General features: G+C 36.1%; 1 protein-coding gene across 1 annotated transcript in view; it reads right to left on the minus strand.

The window, feature by feature from the left end:
* LOC306845299 (kinesin heavy chain-like) overlaps positions 1 to 20,559 on the minus strand; it is a gene marked incomplete at both ends in the record, with an annotated part of 38,429 nt that extends 17,870 nt beyond the window's left edge. The window contains 11 exons of the mRNA XM_079377996.1: positions 827 to 975; positions 2,245 to 2,393; positions 3,399 to 3,503; positions 3,780 to 3,904; positions 4,122 to 4,209; positions 5,121 to 5,176; positions 7,631 to 7,679; positions 7,800 to 7,904; positions 8,103 to 8,176; positions 9,008 to 9,095; positions 20,431 to 20,559. Of these exons, the coding sequence (XP_079234122.1) occupies positions 827 to 975; positions 2,245 to 2,393; positions 3,399 to 3,503; positions 3,780 to 3,904; positions 4,122 to 4,209; positions 5,121 to 5,176; positions 7,631 to 7,679; positions 7,800 to 7,904; positions 8,103 to 8,176; positions 9,008 to 9,095; positions 20,431 to 20,559 (1,117 nt within the window). The remainder of the gene's footprint in view (positions 1 to 826; positions 976 to 2,244; positions 2,394 to 3,398; positions 3,504 to 3,779; positions 3,905 to 4,121; positions 4,210 to 5,120; positions 5,177 to 7,630; positions 7,680 to 7,799; positions 7,905 to 8,102; positions 8,177 to 9,007; positions 9,096 to 20,430) is intronic.
* Between the last annotated feature and the right edge of the window lie 1,056 nt (positions 20,560 to 21,615).

Below are 21,615 nucleotides of genomic sequence, written 5' to 3' on the forward strand. Positions count from 1 at the left end.
AAATGGAAAGTAACACATTGAACTAAACGTGAAGTTTTGAAGTAGAAAGATTAACGTAGTATTTTCTTGTAAAACGTACTTCAATAATCTTCAGTAATCATGTTATATATTCAGTCATGCCAATATTTATATAACAGTATTAAAAAATATATCAAATATATCACAATTATCAAATAAATAATTAAATAAGAATTATTATAATTTATTTCAAATGATTATTTTCTCATGTTGCATTTCTGAAAAACCATGGTATTCCCATAATAAATGTGACCCTGCAGCACAAAAGCAGTCATGAGTAACACAGGTATATCTGTAGCAATAGCCAACAATACATTGTATGGATCAAAATTATACATTTCTCTTTTATGACAAAAATCATTAGGATATTAAATAAAGATCATGTTCCATGAAGATATTTTGTAAGTTTCCTACCGTAAATATATCCAAACTTCATTTTTGATTAGTAATATGCATTGCTAAGAACTTCATTTGAACAACTTTAAAGGAGATTTTCTCAATATTTAGATTTTTTTGCTCCCTCAGATTCCAGATTTTCTAATAGTTGTATCTCAGACAAATATTGTCCTATCATAACAAACCATACATCAATGGAAAGATTATTTATTCAGCTTCAGATGATGTATAAATCTCAATTTCAAAAAACTGACCCTTATGACTGGTTTTGTGGTCCAGAGTCACATATGTTTGATAAATCATGGTATTATCATGGAGCATGTCCAAAACACTCATGTAGTGACTGAACTTCTGAAGAAACCTTTGAGTGTTTTTTGTGTCAGAAAGAGAGAAATAATGCATATTTCCTCACTGTTACGCCAGTGGTTAAGCTCTGCCTCCAGTCTCTGGATGTTCTCTTTCAGGTTCTTGTTCTTCTCCTTCTCTTTCTCATATTTCCTCTTCCACTGCTCTGCCGTCAGCTCCAGGTTCACAGACGCCGTGTTCTTGATGGTCTTTGCTCTGAGACACAGAGAGTGTGTGTGTGAGTGATGGATGTGTGTGTGTGTGTGTGTGTGTGTGTGTGTGTGTGTGTGAGTGATGGATGTGTGTGTGTGTGTGTGTGTGTCAGTGTTGCCTACTATTTTTCAGGGGAAGTTTTTTACCTGCATTTTTAATTACGCATTGTATTTTGTGTTTTTGGGTTACAGGGTTACAACGGATAATGGATAATGTTCTGGAAAATTACTAATGCCTTTTCCATTTTTCTACATATTTTTCTTATGCACAGACTGATCAACAACCGCAGGTACAAGCTACTAACAAGGTGCATCATAAATGAGCAATTAATTTAATTTATTATTATTAAGTTGAATAATTGCAAATAGCAGCTAATTTGATTCAAGTGATGTGTGTACTGCTCTTCGGTTTTCTCTTTTTGTGTAATTTAGATGGAAAATGTGTGCCTTTTTATTGTTTGAATCATTTATCAAAAGTTGCTAAAAAATTGTCAAATTTTAAAAATAGCTAAATTTGTTTCTAGGTGCTTTTGTGAGAAAAAGTTGCTAGAGAAGTCTGAAAAGGTAATAAATTTAGCAACAAAATTGCTAAATTGGCAACACTGTGTCTGTGTGCGTGTGCATGTCTGTGTATGTGTCTGTGTGTGCGTGTCTGTGTGTGTGTGCATGTCTGCGTGTGTGTGTCTGTGTGTGTCTGTGTGTGTGTGTGTATGTGTGTGTGAGCGTGTGTGCGCGTGTGTGCGCGTGTGTGTGTGTGTGTGTGTGTGCGTGTCTGTGTGCGTGTCTGTGTGCGTGTCTGTGTGTCTGTGTCTGTGTGTCTGTGTGTGCGTGTCTTTGTGCGTGTCTGTGTGTGCGTGTCTGTGTGTGTGTCTGTGTGTGCGTGTCTGTGTGTGTGTGCATGTCTGCGTGTGTGTGTCTGTGTGTGTGTGTCTGTGTGTCTGTGTGTGCGTGTGTGCGTCTGTGTGCGTGTCTGTGTGCCTGTGTGCGTGTCTGTGTGTGCGTGTCTGTGTGTGCGTGTCTGTGTGTGTGTCTGTGTGTGCGTGTCTGTGTGTGCGTGTCTGTGTGTGCGTGTGTGTCTGCGTGTGTGTGTGTGTGTGTGTGTGTGCGTGTGTGTCTGTGTGTCTGTGTGTGCGTGTGTGCGTCTGTGTGCGTGTGTGTCTGTCTGTGTGTGTCTGTGTCTGTCTGTGTGTGTCTGTGTCTGTGTGCGTGTGTGTCTGTCTGTGTGTGTCTGTGTCTGTGTGTGTGTGTGTGTGTGTGTGTGTCTGTGTGTTACCGTTGTCCGAACATCAGGGTGGATTTGGTCTCGGCGTCGTTGAAGGCTGAAGGAGAGCAGCAGATGAACATGGTGGTTCTGCAGTTTCCTCCCAGAGAGTCCTGCAGGATCCGCGTCATCTTACTGTCTCGATACGGCACGTGCGTCTTCTGCTCACACACAGCACAGAGTTATTAACAGTGTTGGAGAGAAACTAGTTGCATGTAACTAAATTAAGTAATTGTAAAATAAGGTAACACTTTATTTTAAGGTGTCCTTGTTACACATTACATGTTCTTACTATTATAATAACAATTAATTATGCATAATTACATGCAAGTAACCCTAAACCAAACCCTAATTCTAACCCTAACCATATAGTATACGTGTAGTTAATTAATATGACTCCGTACTTAAATGTATAATTACACTGTAACAAGGACACCTTAAAATAAAGTGTAACCCAAAATAAATATAACTGTAATGAGAAAAAAATGTGTAATTAAATTACAATTACTTATCAGGGGGTTACATCTGAATTTTTTTTTTCACACATACAGATTTGATTGATTTCTTTCATAAATTGCACTGACTGCTCTAAAATATGAGACATACATGAGTTCAGGACACACGCTTATTCGATAACTGTTTTATTTCCTATTTTAGGTTTATGTATATGATTTATTTTTTAACTGTTTTTCCAAGGCATTGTTAGATGCCAGTGTTTCCTGTCGTAGATTTGCATAGATTTGATTTTTAAAAAATGTTTTAAATCTATATTTAACCTCAGAATGATCTCAAAGTAAACAGAGGTGCTTAAGTCTGATTTTGTGGTGGCTGTGCTTTAAGTTAAATGATTATAATCTTAATTGAAGTGATGAAGGATTTTGAAAGTCTGGCAGTAATCAGTGTTGAGAACTACTGTAAGGTTAACCCGGCGTGCTTTACATGTTTCAAAATGATTAACAGAAATGTAGAAAAGTAATCAAATGTAACCAGTTACATTACTTTCATAAAGTAATTGAAAGAGTTACACTACTTATTACATTTTAAATTGGGTATCTAGTAACCTATTACATTCCCAAAGTATCCTTCCCAACAGTGGTTATTAAATGGGTTAAGCAATAATTTCATGCATGTTATGTTTGTAGTAGTTACATGCAGCTGTGACTCACGGTTCCTTCAGCCAGAGCTGATATGACGTTCCCGAGTGCAGACAGAGACTTGTTGATGTTCTTGGCTTCATCCAGGACGGCTCCTTCTGCACCTGTCTTACTCACCTGACCAACACACACAGATTCATGGTTTTGCTGATGTTCACACACACTGTGTAAATTCCAGTGTAAAATGTAGCTAATTTCAGAATATTGCACTAGCATACTACCTGTACTGTTTGTGCAGTATGCATACTGTACACAATGTGAATTTATATAAATACGAGCATGAAAACACAGTTATTGACATGTTTGAGCCATGAATGAGATCTCATTAGTGATTGTTCTTTCCTACAGGTGGACACACTCGTGAAGCTGAAGGATGTCAGAGTCTTAAAGCACCTTCTCGCTCCCGGCCAGATCCACCAGGTAAAGTTTCCCGCAGAGCTTCTGCTCGGTCTCCACGTGCTCCTGCTTGATGTTGATGAGGAATATGCTGTGGCTCCTGGAGCTGTGCTCATTCATATCTGACACACGACAGCACAGCAGTCAGATCATTTGATTCCTAACTTTATATTGCATTCATGCATTTGGCAGACGCTTTTATCTGAAGTGACTTGCATTGCATTGAAGGTGTGCATGTGATCAGTTTATGCATTCGCTGGGATTCAAACCCATAACCTGCTGTTTGAGTTATAGCAATGCTTCTGTGCTTTTCTATTAGTGTGGGTTAGAGAAACTCACTTGTAACAGCGACATGGCGGTTGGCTTTGCCTTCATCAATAACATCCATCACTTCTTCAGGACTGGAGACGAAACGTTCAGTACAGCCCTGTACAGCACACACACACACACACACACACACACACACACACACAGAATATAGCAGGTGCTCTCTGAGATCTCATGGTTCTTTCACTGTCAATCTCTCATCAGTAATCACAGCTAAACTGACACAAGATGAATTCATAAAACAAATCTGTTATCAGTCAACACGTCCATTCTGAAATGATTCCCATCATGTGCGTCACTGCTTCATATTACAGGCTTAAATAGCATCATATGGTATATTATCATATCAATAGAGGAGAACAACTGCACCCTCACCTAAGCATAGGCTGTATATTATCATATATCAAATCATATAAGATATGTGATGAAATATCATGTTACTGTACTCGATCACATATGTATATGTAATATGATTTGATATGATATGAGGTATATGATACAATATGATGATACCATATATGATATGGGATATGATACAAGATTATGATACTATATGATTTTATATATGATATGATTAATATGATGCCTCAAGCATGGCGCCTACATATGATATACAACACACAATATTATGATAGTATATGATGCAATATATGATATGAGATAATAAGATATATGATGTGATATGATAAAATATATGATACAGTATATGATGCCATATGATGATGTATACATTATTATGATACTATATGATATAATATATGATATGATTTGATATAATACAATATATCATACATGGCATGAAATGTGGTATGATTCAAAATATCAACTATCTATATATCTACCATATATTATATCATATATAAAGAGGAATGATAATATTGATCTTATTTTTTGAAGTTTTTTTTCAGTTAAGGCTGTATTTGGACAGGAGGAAGTTTTGAGTTCTGAAAGTGACTCATTTATTTGAGAAAGGTTTGATTGCTGCTGATCTCTGAGTGTGATTCAGCTCACCTTCACATAGGGAACTCGGTTCTTGTCTTCATGCACGGACAGGTTTGTCTTACTCACTGAGAGAAAGAGAGAGAAAGAGAGGCGGATGAGGGTCAAAGAACAAAAGACAGAATTGGACATGCACTGCAAAAGCAGAAAGAACAAAGAAAAGAGGCTTAAAGGGTTTGTTCACCCCCCCCCCCCCCCCTCCATTCTAATTCAATAGTTTCAAAGCCGTATAACTTTAATTCTTTGTGGAACGCAAAAATGATTTGTACTGTAAGCTCAAAAAACACCATGCAAATCATAAAAGCAGTCTTGCGTGTTTCAGGTTCTTATGTGTCTGATGCATTTCACTCTGTTTTTCACATAAACCATATTTGTAGTTGTATGAACTACTGTTCTGATATTTTTATACTGCTTTTAAGGTGTTTATGGAAGCCTGTTTCCACCATGGAATAAATAAGATACAAAAGGTAATTGCAACTTTTGATCTCATAACTTTTTACTTAATTTTTTCCCCTCCAAATGTATCTTGCAGTTCTGCGAAGTGTAAGAAAAAAGTCTTAATTGTGAGATAAAATGTTGTAATTACCTTTTTTAATCTTTTTTATGCCATGGTGTAAAACAGGTTTCTATTATTTAGTGATTAGATAATATTATAGTTCTTCTTATTAGTTTGAATTATTTTTACGTTTTCTGTTTTTATTTTAAAGTTGTAGTAATTTAGTTGTTTTGTCATTTATTATTATTATTTGTTTACATGTCTATACACTTTTTATTTTATTATTATTATTATTATTATTTTGTTTTATTTATCACATTAACCTAAATTAAATTTTTAAATCAAATATATTTAGATATTACTATATTTAATATTTTACCTGTTATATTTTATTTCAGGTAACATTTATTTATTGCAAGTGTTTATTTCAATTTGTATTTTTTTTAAGTTATTTTAATACATTTAAGTTTTTTATAATTGATTTCATTTTATTTAGTTATTTTTTATTTATTTCAAGTAATGATTTTTTTATGGTTTTAGTTTTAGTTAACTATAATAACCCTGCTTCTTTCAGTTTAGCATAAACTTTCTGCTAAACACTTTATTTTGGGCTCCACAGAAGAAAGAAGGTCAAACGGGTTTGGAGCGACACGAGGACGAGTAAATGATGACAGAATCTTCATTTTTGCCTGAATTATCCCTTTAATAAGCACATGCACATGTGATCATCTGATGTGATCACATCAGACAGTCCTCGTAGTTTATTATATCACTTCAATGATGTAACGACCCTTTGAGACACACACTGAATGTAATCTAACACACACACACACACACACACTAGTGATAAACTTCATATGAGTCTCGGCAGATATGAAAGCGCATGTGAACGTCAGTTTCCTTTTAATCAAATATAGATAGAGCGAGACTGACGTCATCTCATCTCCTCAGTGCCTGCCGATCTCTATCTGTCTGTTCTCTTCTGCTTTCATTACTCCTCTCTCTCTCTCTCTCTCTCTCTTTCTCTCTCTCTGTCTACAGGTATTTTCCCAGATTGCTCAGAGACTCAGCGATCGCAGCTGAATACAGATGAGTGTCCAATCCATCCAATCAGAAGGCAGCAAAATGACACAGATGGACACATGTGTATGTATTCATAGATGTGAACACAAACACTCTTATTTAATGCTCAAATGCTGAAAATAAAGCAGTCTGAGGTGGTCGCAGGTCTTAACTAGTTGATCCTAAACCGGCTGAGAGCATCAAACCTTACCAAACTTAAGCTTGTTTCTCAGCAGGGGTTATTTTAAGTAGCTACACTATCATTCAAAAGTTTGGGATCGGTAATGTTTCTGAAAGAAGTCTCTTCTGCTCACCAAGGCTGCATTTATTTGATCAAAAATGCTGTAAAAATTGTGAAATATTATTACGATTAAAAATAGCTGTTTTCTATGTGAATATGTGTTAAAGTGTAATTTATTTCTGTGATCAAATCTGTATTTTCAGCATCATTACTCCAGTCTTCAGTGTCACATGATCTTCAGAAATCATAATAATATACTGATTTACTGCTCAACAAACATTTCTGATTATTATCAATGTTGAACACAGTTGTGCTGCACAATATTTTTGTAGAAACCGTGATACATTTTATTTTTCAGGATTCACAGATGAATAGAAAGTTCAAAAGAGCATCATTTATTTGAAATAGAATCTTTTGCAACATTATAAATGTCTTTACTGGCACTTTTGATCGATTTAATGCATTCTTGATCAGTAAAAGTAAATAAAAATGCAATTAAATTGTAAAAGAGCAGTTGTTTATAAGTCAATTAAATGCTCTTTTTATATCCAGTTTAAATAAATAATACCCACAAAAATAAATGATATCAATGTATTTTAAATACAGTAAAGCCCGTTTACATTATATTGAGGGGGGAAATGCTTTAAAATGATTCTCTGGAGTATGTGAATCACACACAGGCCTGTATATAGGTCGACTCGAGACAAAACTCACTGAACTCACCGTCAAGTAGGTCACGGATTTTATCCATGTAGATTTCAAAATAGGAAACCTTGAGAGAGAAACAAGAACAGCTAATGAGATGGAAATATCTGAGAACATTTCATTCCTTCACTCGAAAACAGAATGATCTGTAAGTATTAACGTCTTGATATTGTGCTGTTATTATCACCTTAATGTGGAACTCGAGGTTTTCGTCCATGGTGTAAATGTGGTTAAAAATGTCTTCAGCGATCCTCGGGATGATTCCCCTTCCGTCAGGATCGTGCAGTTTTCCCTGAGAGAGAGAGAAAGCAGTCAGTACACTTTAATCGTGTTTTATTGTACTTTATTGTGAACTAAATGTCTTCTTTTGTGTTGCAGAGAATAAAGAAAGTTTTAGAGTTTTGGAGCAACATGAGGGTGAATATATCTTCATTTCTGAGCGAACTGTTCTTTAATAATGAGCCAAGAGCAGTGTAGAGAACTGTGTTACCTCCATAGTGTAGGTTTTACCAGATGATGTCTGTCCGTACGCAAAGATGGTGCCGTTATAACCTCCCAGAACATCTGTGGAGAGAGAAACACTAAATCAACATGGAAAAGGGCTAGAGGTTTCATTGCATCCCCAACAGCCCTCAGAAACAATGTAACATCTTCAGATATAAGTGTAGCCTGCGCAGGACGACGATACATCATCAATGTGTTACAGGAAATAAAATAGAAACATTTGCTGATTTAGTTGCTATAGCACAAAATGTCAAATATTAAAAGAAGCCTTTTACAGAATGTATAAATGTCTTCTGATATAATTATTATGGGGTTATTAATGAAAAATTCTAAAACAACTATTCTATTTAAAATATTGTAATGTATTTATAATTTAGTTGAATAACTGAATAATTGAAGACAGACAAAGCAGAATCCCAATAAATGAGATTCATCTGAAAGGTAAAATTATTATATGACTTATATAGGCTACAGGAATTTGAATATTTATTTAATTGCTCATATATTAATTGACGACATGTCATAATAACAGCACTATGAATGCAAATTTAATGATTTTACTCAGTATTAATGAAAGTGAATATGTTTGAAATGTACATATAATTCATGGAAATATCTCATTATTTTGTATTAAATTTAGTATTAAAATCAAAAAGTATTAAATATAAAAAAACAATAACTCCAGCGGTCTGACTTTATAATTTCACTTCACTTTTATTAATGTTTACCTCATTAACAAACAACACAAAAAAATCTGACAAATGTTGATATTCAGATAAATACAATCATCTTTATTTATAAGAAATAATGTGTGCTATATAATATTTTGACAGTTATTTATATCAGTTATAGACAGTTATTTATATTATATATACCTATCTACACACTCACCTTTGACAATCTGTTTGGCACAGGTGTTGTACACCTGCTCCTGTGTGCAATTCGTGGGAAAAACTTTGTCAAAAACATACGGCTTCCCCTGTAAGACACAAACACATACACAATTATATGTTCAGATTTTAGTTTAACTTTTAGAGTCACTATAAATATTCATTGGTACAGGTAGCCCCGCCCCTGACTCACATCATTGGCTGAGACATTCCACTCAACCAGTGATGTGAGTTTGGGGGCGGGGCTACCTGTTTGAAAACAATCACTGCAGTTTGAATATTCTTTATTTATGTCCTCTAAGGGCAATTGGTTTTACAGCAAGACCAGCATACAAAAGACAAGGCAATGCATTAAAACACACTTACCATGAAATAATATGTAACATACAGCAGAACTGCCTGTTATAATTGAACATGAAAGCAATTAGAGGTGAAAAACATGAAGCTCTTCAGTCAGTGATTAGCCCCTCTCTGCTGTTCCCATGAGCTTTTCCTCAGAAGAGCATCAACGTCTCCAGAGCAGACACACACCTGAAGAGTCTCTACACACACATTATAAGCAGTCAGACGCAGTGTGTGTTTGTGATGGCAGAACACTGAACCTTTGACGCGTCTTAAAATAGTTGCGTCACACTGCTTTATATCAGTCTGTGCTTGCAGGAATCACAACGAGCGTCATTAAACAAGAGCACACAGTGTTTATGGCTGAAATCTGTGTTGTGATGAGAGAGAGTCTGCGGCGCTGAGATAATCAACACGTCCCCATATGTGTGCATCTGTTTTAATAATATGACGACTGCCCAGAGTAACACGTGAGGGATTGTGGGATACGCTCTAATAACATCAGTCCAGCAGAGCTCTGACATTAGCATTTCCCTCTGCTTCAGCTTCATCCAAACATCCATCCGTTCCTCACACCACTGCTGCGGTTCACACCGCACATACACATGCATGTTATTCACTTCTGTGCCTGGATATGGTCATGTTTATAATGGCATATCATCATATATATGTTTATAATGATATATATAGTCTCTATAGAGACTCAGGTAAAAGTTCTTCTTCAAGAAACAGCTCCTCTTCCATCTTTATTTGATCTCTAGCACACACTGTTAGGAACATTGTTCTGAAGTGTTTCTAAAACATTAAAATGTCCAGTTATCTTGTCGTGATTACCACAAAAACATTGCTTACAACATTCTACTAACTTTATTTTCTAACTAAATTTAAAAAAAAAAAACATTATTTGAACATTTATTATTATTACATATAAAATATGTTTCTGACAACATTCTAAAAACATTTTCACAAAAATGTAACGTTACTTGAACAATTATTTTTGACTTTTCTAAGAATGCACAATTCTTCTTGTGATTAGAACGTTATTTAAATGTTACAAAAACGTTTCTTGGAATGTTCATCAAGGACAACATCATAAGGACATTCAGATCAATGTTGATCTCAGAATGTATTTTTCTCAACACGATGAGACTGTATATCAAATATTAATAAAATCAAAAGAACGCTCTATAAACACTACTTTAACAATGTTTTGTCTTAACATTTATTTAACTTTTAAAAAACATTAGCGAACGTTGTGAGAATATTCCCTGTTACCTGATGTTAACAGATAGATGTTAACAGAACATCCGTTCAAAATGATCTCCCAGCTAACACAATTATGTTAGAAATATTTAGTTAATATGTTATAAGTTAACAGCGGAAACCAAGGAAACGCTTAAAGCGCCACCTGCTGGCAGAGACTGAATCTGCGTCTCCTTCAGCTCGTCTGCTGTTTCGGTTTCATGCAGATATTTTTTTATGTATACAGTAGTTTCACAAAACTGAAGTCAGGCCATTCTGTTTTTGCTTCAAATTTAGAAATTATACAGTCTCTAATTTACATTAAAAACTGCTCATGTTGCATGCATGCAGCATCTGTGTTTGGATCATGATTAAAATGCAGTGGTTTTAAATGGAAAGAGCACAGACAAAGCCTTATTTTGTGTTATTTTGAGCTTGTTTTAAAATTTCTATTTAGTTTTGTTATTTACATTTACATTATATTTACATTTTGTTATTTAGAAGAGGCTTTTATCCAAAGTAACTTACAATAGAAGCAATCAAAACCAACAAAAGAGCATAAATATGCAAGTGCTATATTAGTATATTATTATAGGGTTATATTTCAGTTTCACAAAGAAACGTGCTGCATTTTGTCCAAGCAATAATAAAAGGACACATTTAATTTATAATTTGTCTTATAAATTGTCTCATTTTGTAAAAAAAAAAAAAAAAAAAAAAATCGTGAAACGAATCGTGAGTTGAGTGAATCATTACATCCCTATTAGCAGAATATTCTTAGAACATATTTTTGTTAGCTGAATAGAGCGATAGACAGACAGACAGACAGATTCCCTGAAGAGACTCGAGCAAACCCAACGAAGCCGCACAGACTGAACCGAAGTGAAAGGCAGAAAAATGAGCAGTTGAAGGGAACGGTGGGCAGATCTGAGATGAGGATGTGATCTGAATGTGTTCTGCAGGGACGTGAAGCGTGACGCTGAACACACACACACACACACACACAGACATCAGGATAACCGGCCGCGCTGGGAGCTGAAATACACACGGGATCAGAGCGAAGCAGATGCACCTGAACTCCAGCAGCAAACCCCAGACCTCTTCATTAGACGCAGAAACACAGCGCTGGTGTTTGCATGAGTGAGTGGGAGGACATTAGTGCTTCTCATCTGCTTTTTCAGCATTCAGATTTTACGCTGACATCAGGTGACAGATGAACTTTGATTGAACCCACAAGCTTTGACGCATATGAATTATCTTCTCCTCCCTTTTAAAGGATTATCTTCTCTAGATCTGAACTCTGAAAAAATACAGCTGCATATTCTCCAGTTTACGAAACCTTTTGAGTCTCAAATACAAAAAAATGCTATTTTAATGAAACTACATAAAAATCCTTGTCAGACCAACAAAATGACCCCAAAACTAGTCAAACACAGTTGTCTGAACAAAGAATGTCATATTGTTGAAATATAAGGCTTTGTGAGTTCCCAGCATGAATAAATGACGTGGTTACTGTTATAATATTGTTTTGCTGTTTGCTGACTTCATTTAAACTTTCTTGTTGTTTTGTCATTATTGTTAGTTATCTTTTTAGATCACTAATTATTTGTTGATTTCCAGAGTTCTTGAGGTCTAGTTTTGAGGACTAGAGTATGTTTACAGTTATATCTGTTTTCTGGATAGCTTAGTCTTGTAAGGTATTTTACAAACAAAGACAATATTAGTTATTCATTAAGATTTCTATAACAATTCACTGTTTGTCATTTGTAACATAATATTGATAAAGTGGTGACTTTTACACATTCTTCTTTCCATTCAGAAAACATTAAAAAATTAAAGGGGTCCTATTATGCTCTTTTACAAAGTCTTGATTTTGTTTTGGGGGTGTACTAGAACATGCTGTCATGCTTGGTGAAAATTTAAATACATAATTTACATTATTACAATACCTCTCTCCTCAGCCTGACACAAACGACTCGATTAGTTACAGGTTTGATGAATGCCCGCTTTCCGAAAAACGAAATGCGTTGTGATTGGTTAGCTGTCCCAGTGCGTTGTGATTGGTTAGCTGTCCCAGTGCGTTGTGATTGGTTAGCTGTCCCAGTGCGTTGTGATTGGCGAACAGCTTAGACGGTGTTTCAGTTTTGCCCCGCCCCTTGCCAGAGCAGTAAGTTCCTCAATATTGCCATATCAATTCAGACCCAGAGAATATTAAACAAGAGGATCAGGCAGAACCTTTGCACGCACGGATATTGCTAGACATATTAAAGTGGTAATGTTATTGTTGTTGTTTTTTTGGCTAAATCATGTTTTAGATGGGATGTCAACAACAGCTTAAAATAACTGCATTGACTATGTACAGATAAGTGCACCGGTAATATGTATTATATTTATTGTTCTTTAATTCTAATATTATAACATGAATTGCACTGAAACTGTTATACAGTTTAATTTATTTATACCATACTCCCACAGACTAACTCTATTTGTGGAAATATATATATGCAAATGAATTCTCTGCCAGCAGGAGGTGCTGTTGGAGCGGCAGAGATCGAGGTTTCTTCCGTAACGCTGTACACAAAGCACAGCTCCGCTCACAAACGCTGCTTTATCAGACATTACATGCAAGATGAAATAAAAATGACATCCAAAATTTTCTGAAAACAGTTGGTTTCCATCAGAAATACAGTGATATAAAAACACCCGCACTGGGTTTCGATTTTGAAACGTGCAGCGCTCAACCAAGTGTTCTCTCCACCCGCCAACCAGCCGAATTTCTGTAGGCGGGATTTAAAATTTGTGATGTCACAAATACAGGAAAACAACTTTGTAGTCCAAACGAGCCGTTCGTTGTAGTTCTTGAAAAGGGATTTAAAAAAAACGAAATATCTCCCTTTGGAGTGGACTTTAAGATTTGTAACTTTGTAGATCGTTTTATGCCCAAACATACACTATACACACTGACTACAATTCAAAAAGTGAAAAAGCATGATAGGACCCCTTTAAATTACCTCAACGACATTAATTTGCTGTGACAATAAATTTTCTATTAGTAAAATAAGATAATCAGCATTGCATGAACAAACAAATTTCCGTTTCCGTTTGAAATCTAAAAATGCACAAAGTCTCCTGTGAGGGCTAAGTTTAGGTGTAGGGTTGGTGTAGGGCAATAGCACACACAGTTTGTTCAGTATAACAACCATTACGCCTATGGAGAGTCCCCATAAACCACAAAAACCAACGTGTGTGTGTGTGTGTGTGTGTGTGTGTGTGTGTGTGTGTGTGTGTGAGAGACTGTGTGCGTCTGTGTGTGTGTGTGTGTGTGTGTGTGTGTGAGACTGTGTGTGTGTGTGTGTGTCTGTGTGTGTGTGTGTGTGTGTGTGTGTGTGTGTGTGTGTGAGACTGTGTGTCTGAGTCTGTGTGTGTGTGTGTGTGTGTGTGTGTGTCTATGTCTATGTCTGAGTCTGTGTCTGTGTGTGTGTGTGTGTGTGTGTGTCTGTGTCTGTGTGTGTGTGTGTGTCTGTGTGTGTGTGTGTGTGTGTGTGTGTGAGACTGTGTGTCTGTGTCTGAGTCTGTGTCTGTGTGTGTGTGTGTGTGTGTGTCTGTGTCTGTGTCTGTGTGTGTGTGTGTGTGTGTGTGTGTGTGTGTGTGTGTGTGTGTGTGTCTGTGTCTGTGTGTGTGTGTGTGTCTGTGTGTGTGTGTGTGTGTGTGTGTGTGTGTGTGTGTGTGTGTGTGAGACTGTGTGTGTGTGTGTGTCTGTGTCTGTGTCTGTGTGTGTGTGTGTGTGTGTGTGTGTGTGTGTGTGTGTGTGTGTCTGTGTCTGTGTCTGTGTCTGTGTCTGTGTCTGTGTCTGTGTCTGTGTCTGTGTCTGTGTCTGTGTGTGTGTGTGTGTGTGTGTGTGTTCTTAAATGCCTGCCTGCTAAAGAGCCCTGTGGCTTTGGCATGGAAATCAAGACTAGAAAGCCAGAGGCTGGAAGAGCATAAAACCCTCTTTCAAGGTTTTTAATGGAAATAAAGCAGAAACTGCTCTAAAAATGTCACATTTTAATATTAATACAAACAGATTTCAGATTTCAGGAATTTAGAATGCTGTTTATAAATGCAATGTGACACATTTTAAAATAAAGCTATTTTCATCCTTAAATCCTTATTAATCAATCATCACTAGAGACGAGAAACCTTTAGTTAAAGTGTTAAAGTTCAGGGTGCATGCCCCAATTAAATTTCCATATATGAAATGTATTAAATGTAGTAAAAACAAATATGAAACCTATTAGATTGGAACAATTTCATATATTAGCATGCACAGACTATACAAATATGTCTGTATATTTATGTGCAATACATTCTTGGACACATATGTCATGTACATGTATGTGATCCATCCTATAAGTCGCCAATACATGTTGATATTATATAAGTAAAAACAAAAGATAAACGTTTAGTTTTTTATAAAGTATTACGAAAACATAAACATATATATTTTTTGTATATATATATATATATATATATATATATATATATATATATATTGTTTTATATATAAGTTAAAATATATAAGTTATATAAGTTAAAAAAATTGATGTATATTTGCTACATAAATTATAAAAATGATCATATAGATATTAATAACATATGTACATAAATACTATAGGGATTTTAGATATGTTATAATCTTCATCTATCCACAGAATGTATGTATGTGGAAATTATATCTATCACCTTATAAGTAACATATATGGGAATCAATATATGCCATATATTCGTTTTCATGCAGGATCTCAATGAAAAGACAATAATCCACACCATAATTGTCTAACAGAAGCACGTTTTCTTGCTTTGTAACTAGATGAATAGAATATGTCATGTGCAGACAGCTGCGTATCGATCAGAGCTTGTTCTGAACTGCATTAGAGCGGCGCAGACAGCAGCAGTATTGAGCTAATGTGCTTCTTCTGCTGAAATCTGAGCCCAAACTCACTCACACACACACTCACACACACACACTCACACACACACACACACACACACACACACACATTCAATTTTCTGGTGCATTCTTATCTTTCTTCTTCATATCTCTGTCTTTCATTAAATCCTCCAGTGGTTTGTCTCTGCAGCGGCTGCTGATTTAGTGTCAGAGCAACTATCACACGGACAGCAGAGATTGCTTTGATGAGGAAGATGAAGGTCACTGACAAGTCTTGAGCTTTTATCAGATTCACTGAAAGTTAGTGATGGGAACAAGATAATGGGTAGATACTGGGTTAACGGCATCCGCTGGCTTGTGTTGAGCTTTGACAGCGTTTCTGTGGCGTAACAGAAGAGCTTATAATTAAGTCATTGCTGGGTTCCTACACTATAAGAATAAATTATAATATTCTTATCAGGAGTTTGCCTCTGGAGCATTATTATGGATTATGGATTCAGATTTTAGCTAAAAACATCTTAACGATGGATTTGTTTCAGCTTTTGTGTTCTCCAGATGTTAACTGATGGACTGGAGTGGTGTGGATTATTGTGATGTTTTTATCAGACTCTCATTCTGACGGCACCCATTCACTGCAGAGCATCCATTGCTGAGACACTGATGCAGAGACACATTTCTACAAACCTGATGAAGAAACAAACTCATCCTAATCTTGGATGAACTGAAGGGAAGCACATTTTCAGCAGATTTTGGTTGAATCTACCAGGAATAGAACCTAAACCACAGCCTGCAGCTGTAAACATAGCTATAAATCATCTGAATTCAGTCAGATTTACTGCAATAGAAAGGGTTTATCTGTCTCTCACTGCGTGTAGAACTTGCCTCAAGTCAGAAATTCAACAATAGGCGAGTAGTTCACACAACTATTTTATGATATCAACACTGGGTTTATAGGGAGTTTGGAACAATAGGCTGAAGCAGAGCAATCATCTGCGTTGCAGCGTTGCATGGCTTTATTGAGCTAGAAGCCTCTAAACTCTCCTTTACTAGGGTCTCTGATTTCAGCTTTAGTAGATTTGCAGAAATATAATTAGTTTTTTGCTTATGGCAAAATATATATATTTTGAGAAGAGGAGTAGTCCGATAACCAGAGCAATAATCCAAACGAGTCCGAAACGGTGAGACAAGGGTAAATCCACGATACAAGGGCGGGAAACAGGAAACCAGACTATAAACAAAACTAATTAAACTTAGCAAACACAGAATGGCTCGGTAAGGCAGCTAACACTTGGAGAGTATTAAACGCAGAACAATACAAGGCAATCTGTGAAAAGAAGTCAATGGTCTATAAAGGGTGTGTGATTGTGAGATGGTTCTCAGTGTGTACTTGTGTGCAATGAATGCTGGGAAATGCAGTCCAGGGTAATATTTGACAGTCTGTGTGATGTGAGAACCAATATGATGGAGAGGCGACCTCTTGTTGCAGTTGGAGGTAGAAATAAAGCACACTTTTGACAGTGAAGCCCAACCAGGACTCTCTCTGACATCAACATACATCACACACGTCTACAAACACAACAGCATCGATCTGTTCCTGACATCCACTCCTGACCGTAGACCAGACAACAAAGTAGCGTGCATGACACGGTGTCTCCTTCAGGTTGTATGCTGCATGCTTTTAAAGGCTGTGGACATAATCAAAGCCGACAGCCGCCTTCCTCTCACTTCTGATGCATGTCAGGATGTGAATCTATCAGGCCGGCGCAAAGCAGAAATCATTTCTACACAAATGACACTCGAGAGTTCAGCAGTGCACAATGATCATTTATCTTAATGCGAGGAGCTCATTTATCTCAGTGCTTTACTAATGAAAAACCTGCCTGTCCTTGAAGACGGTGCGGAACGAAAGAGAAAGAGAACGCGTGACGTTCATTTGAAGCCAGCAAGTGCAAAATGGGTTTTACCAGCCCTATTATGAAGAATGTTTTCAAAGCTCCCTTCATTTATCTTTTAATATATTGACTACATTATTAAAATAAAAACTGAAGTTATATTTCAGGTTTCTTTTTCATAATATCTGAAGTGAGCACTTCCTTTTAAATAATTTCCCTACACTGGTTTGAGTGGATGTTTTATTTTTGACTAAAACTTTCATGTCAATATTATTTTCATTAGGGATTTATTTATTTATTTACTTTACATATGACTTTCTATCCTGGCAGTCTTTTGTCAAATTCAGTATTGTTTAATGACAGAATCCTCCAGGAAGTGACATCATTTTGGTGGGAACATTCTCAGAACGTCGTAGCAAGATTTTCTTGATGTTTAATGTCAAAAGAATATTCATTCATAATTATCTGGTCTTTAATAATGTTCTCAAAATGTTTGCACAAATACATTGATACGATGTTCACAGAATGTTTTAAACATCTTAGACTTTTGTCTTGTTTTTAAATGTTACTTGTTTCGGAACGTTCAGAAAACATTCAAAAGTAACATTCCCATAATGTTTGCAAAGTTATACAATTCCTTAACAATGCAACAAAACAATTACTTTTTAAAACATTTAAAAACTGGATGTTTTGAACATTGAGAGAACATTCACAAATAATCTTTTCATATCTTAATGGGAGCCTTAGCAAAATGTTCTTCGAACATATTTTGGTAACACTTTATAATAACTGCATGCTATGAATCAAATAGTCAGTTCATCGTTTATAAAGCATTGTAATACAGTTATTAAACATTATAGAACAAACCATTTATAGCTGTATTTATAAACTGCTTACTAATGCCTATTAATGTTGGGACAATGCTTTATAAAGGATGAATTGACTAATGCTTACCTCATGATTCATAGTGTGCAGTTATTATAAAGTGTTACTCATATTTTTGACAGCAGGATCAATGGATTTTGTGAATTTGTGTGATGGTTCACTATAAACCATCCTCTTTGGTCACAAATCAGTTTGATAATATCAAAAGATTTCAAAAGATGATTAAATTATGAAAACAAACTTCAAATTGATGTCCTCGTGTAAACTAACTGTTCTATTATTTCTGAGCATCTGCTATACGCTTTTACAGAAATACTTATTCATATTCACGTTTTCAAACGTTATGGAGTTTCTGCAGAATAGGAATGACCCATTTATCAGCATCAGCCTCACACACACACACACACACACACACACACACACACACTCATCAATAACTGCAAACCTGCGCTTTCACACTGGCACATACAGACATATATTTATTTCCCGACACTCTATCTTTAATCTGAGCTTTAGAGGCTGATCTATTTGTGCTGCTGCAGCACTGGGAGCTGGTTATGAGAGCTGAGAATGCTGTTATATTTCTGCCAAGGAGATCAATGTGTGCGTCTGAAAGCGTTCACACTCCCGGAGGAGCTTCGCTGTGTTTTAACCTTCGGTGTATTTCTGCTACTCTTGTGTGGTTGTGGCCATTTTAGCACACATAGAGTGGGTCTCATCAATAATGACTGAAATTATAGTTTGGAGCCAATGAACTGCTGATTTAGGTTTAACAGTCCAACAGATTTGTTAAAAGAGCAGTTTGCCCAAATTAAAATCTGCTGACAATTTCCTCACCCTCAGGCCATCCAATAAGTAGATAAGTTTATTTCTTCATGAGAACAGATTTGTAGAAATGTGTCTCTGCATCAGTGTCTCAGCAATGGGTGCTCTGCAGTGAATGGGTGCCGTCCGATTATTGTGATGTTTTTATCAGCTGTTTGGACTCTCATTCTGACGGCACCCATTCACTGCAGAGCATCCATTGCTGAGCAAATTCAATTTCTCCAAATCTGATGAAGAAACAAACTCATCTGTATCTTGGATGACCTAAGAATGAGGACATTTCCATCAGATTTAAATTTTTGTCTGAACTATTCCTTTAATCTACCTTTAAACTAAAGCCAGGATTGCATATGCAGTGTAAATACACTTCACTGCTGGTTATACTCTGTATAATTGTGTATGTGACGAATAAAAATCTTGAATCTTGAAATATAGTCCCGATTATTCTTAAACAAGGTTTGCAGGACCTGATTTTGCATCAAGACTCACATTTTACTCTTCTGTAGAGTGAATTAGCATATAAACCTTGATTTAATACAACTTACTCAATACTCATTGGCCTAATTCACCCACATAGTTTTTTTATCAAACCATGAGTCATAACCACAGCACATAAAAACAAACACTTTATTTCAGGCTGTCTTTGCATCATTGCTCTTGCAGATAGATGGTGCTCACTTGATTTTAGCAGCAGTGAAGCCCATTGTGTGTGTGTGTGTGTGTGTGTCTGTGTGTGTGTGTGTGTGTGTGTGTGTGTGTGTGTGTGTGTGTGTGTGTGTGTGTGTGTGTGTGAATGTATGTGTGGGTGGTTGTGTAGGTGGGCGTGTATATGTAAATTAACATAGAGGAGACACATAGGATGATTCAAAACTGAATCTATATCTATATAAAACATGCATTTATTCTACCTGATCTGACTGTGTGTGTGTGTGTGTGTGTGTGTAAATGGCACTCTTACTCCTCTGGGAACATGTGTACTGTTCCGAACCCTCAAATTCTCAGGCCTAAGATGTGTTTATATGTATTTACATATGTATAAATGCTTTCATAACCATTTATAAAGTTCTCATTCAAGTGAAATATTGTTTAGATATTTATAAATGCACTTGTGTGCATGCATAAACATGCAGATCTGGATTAATCAGATCATCAGCATGCACTGGCCAGTTTTTCATTAATAATGAGCATTAATACCATCTGGAGGAGTGTGAAAATGAAACTTTGAAAATAGATTTGGACTGTAATCCATCTGCGTCACTTTACTGATAAACAGGAAGAATATCAAGAGGAAAACTTGTATGAACTTACCCCGATGATGACAGTGTCATCTCCTTGAAATGTAGGGATATATTTGTCCCCTCGGAGGGTTTCGGAGTGGTTCAGGGGTCTGAAGCGACACAAAACCCTGATGTTGCATTCTGCGCTGACATCAGCCATCCTGAGACACAACAATGCGTTTCTCTTCTGATCTATGAATAATTAGATGGATGGCGTTTAATTAGCAGGACGAATGATCCGTTTGATGGCGTCTCGAATCAATCTGCTGCGAATCAAAGCATCTTGCGAATCGAATCCGTCGTTGAAGCCTGCGAGGCGAGCGGATGATAGTGAAGTAAAGAGTGTTTCAGTCGCTCTCTCGAGGTTGTGTTGTGAGTGTTAGTGCTGCAGAAGTGCCGCGTGATGCTGCAGGGATACGGGGACACACGCGCTTGGCACCGCGGCGCTCTGATTGGTCGGTATTTGACAGGGGGCGGGGCGTGTCTCTCTCATCAGCACCGCTGTTTTGCATGTCGATTTATATTTTAGACAAAAGTGAGAAATCACAAAATGAGAAGAGCATCAAGAAATCTTTGTGTATTATTAATGATCCTTAAACCCTTTCAAAATCGGCAAAGAAGAACATAAGGCAGCCTATGGTGAACTGGATGACAGCAACTGCTCCAAATCCGTCTAAAAAGAACCGGCCAGGACACAAAGATAAATAAAAAATATATAAAATAAATAAATATTTATTTTAAATAATAATAATAAAGATAGTAATGTATTACTTAATTTATTACTTTTAAATATGTAATAGTTACAAAATAAATACAAATAAAATATTGCAATATATAAAAGCATATAACGTAAATTAATTTGAACGTAAGAATTTATTCATTTAAATAAAATTGTAATTTAAATTAATTTGAACTTTAGTGAGTAAGCAAAGAAAAAAATAGTTAAATATTGTATTTCCCATATTATGGGAATTCAGGTAAACTGTGACACTTTTTTCTGGGAATAAATGTTCTAGTTAACCTGATTCTGAATTAACCCCTATATAAATAAAGAAAAATATTAATAAATTAATAAACATAATTAAATAGGCCTACTGAAATATAGGGCCTATAAAAGCGATCATATTAATTTGAACTTCAGCGGGGTTAATCGATATTCATCGCAAGAGCCATTTCCTAGATCTATTTCACGAACGCCTGATTTCCTAATTCTCGC

Source organism: Barbus barbus (assembly GCF_936440315.1).
Source record: "Barbus barbus genome assembly, chromosome: 25".
Taxonomy (NCBI): Eukaryota; Metazoa; Chordata; class Actinopteri; order Cypriniformes; family Cyprinidae; genus Barbus; species Barbus barbus.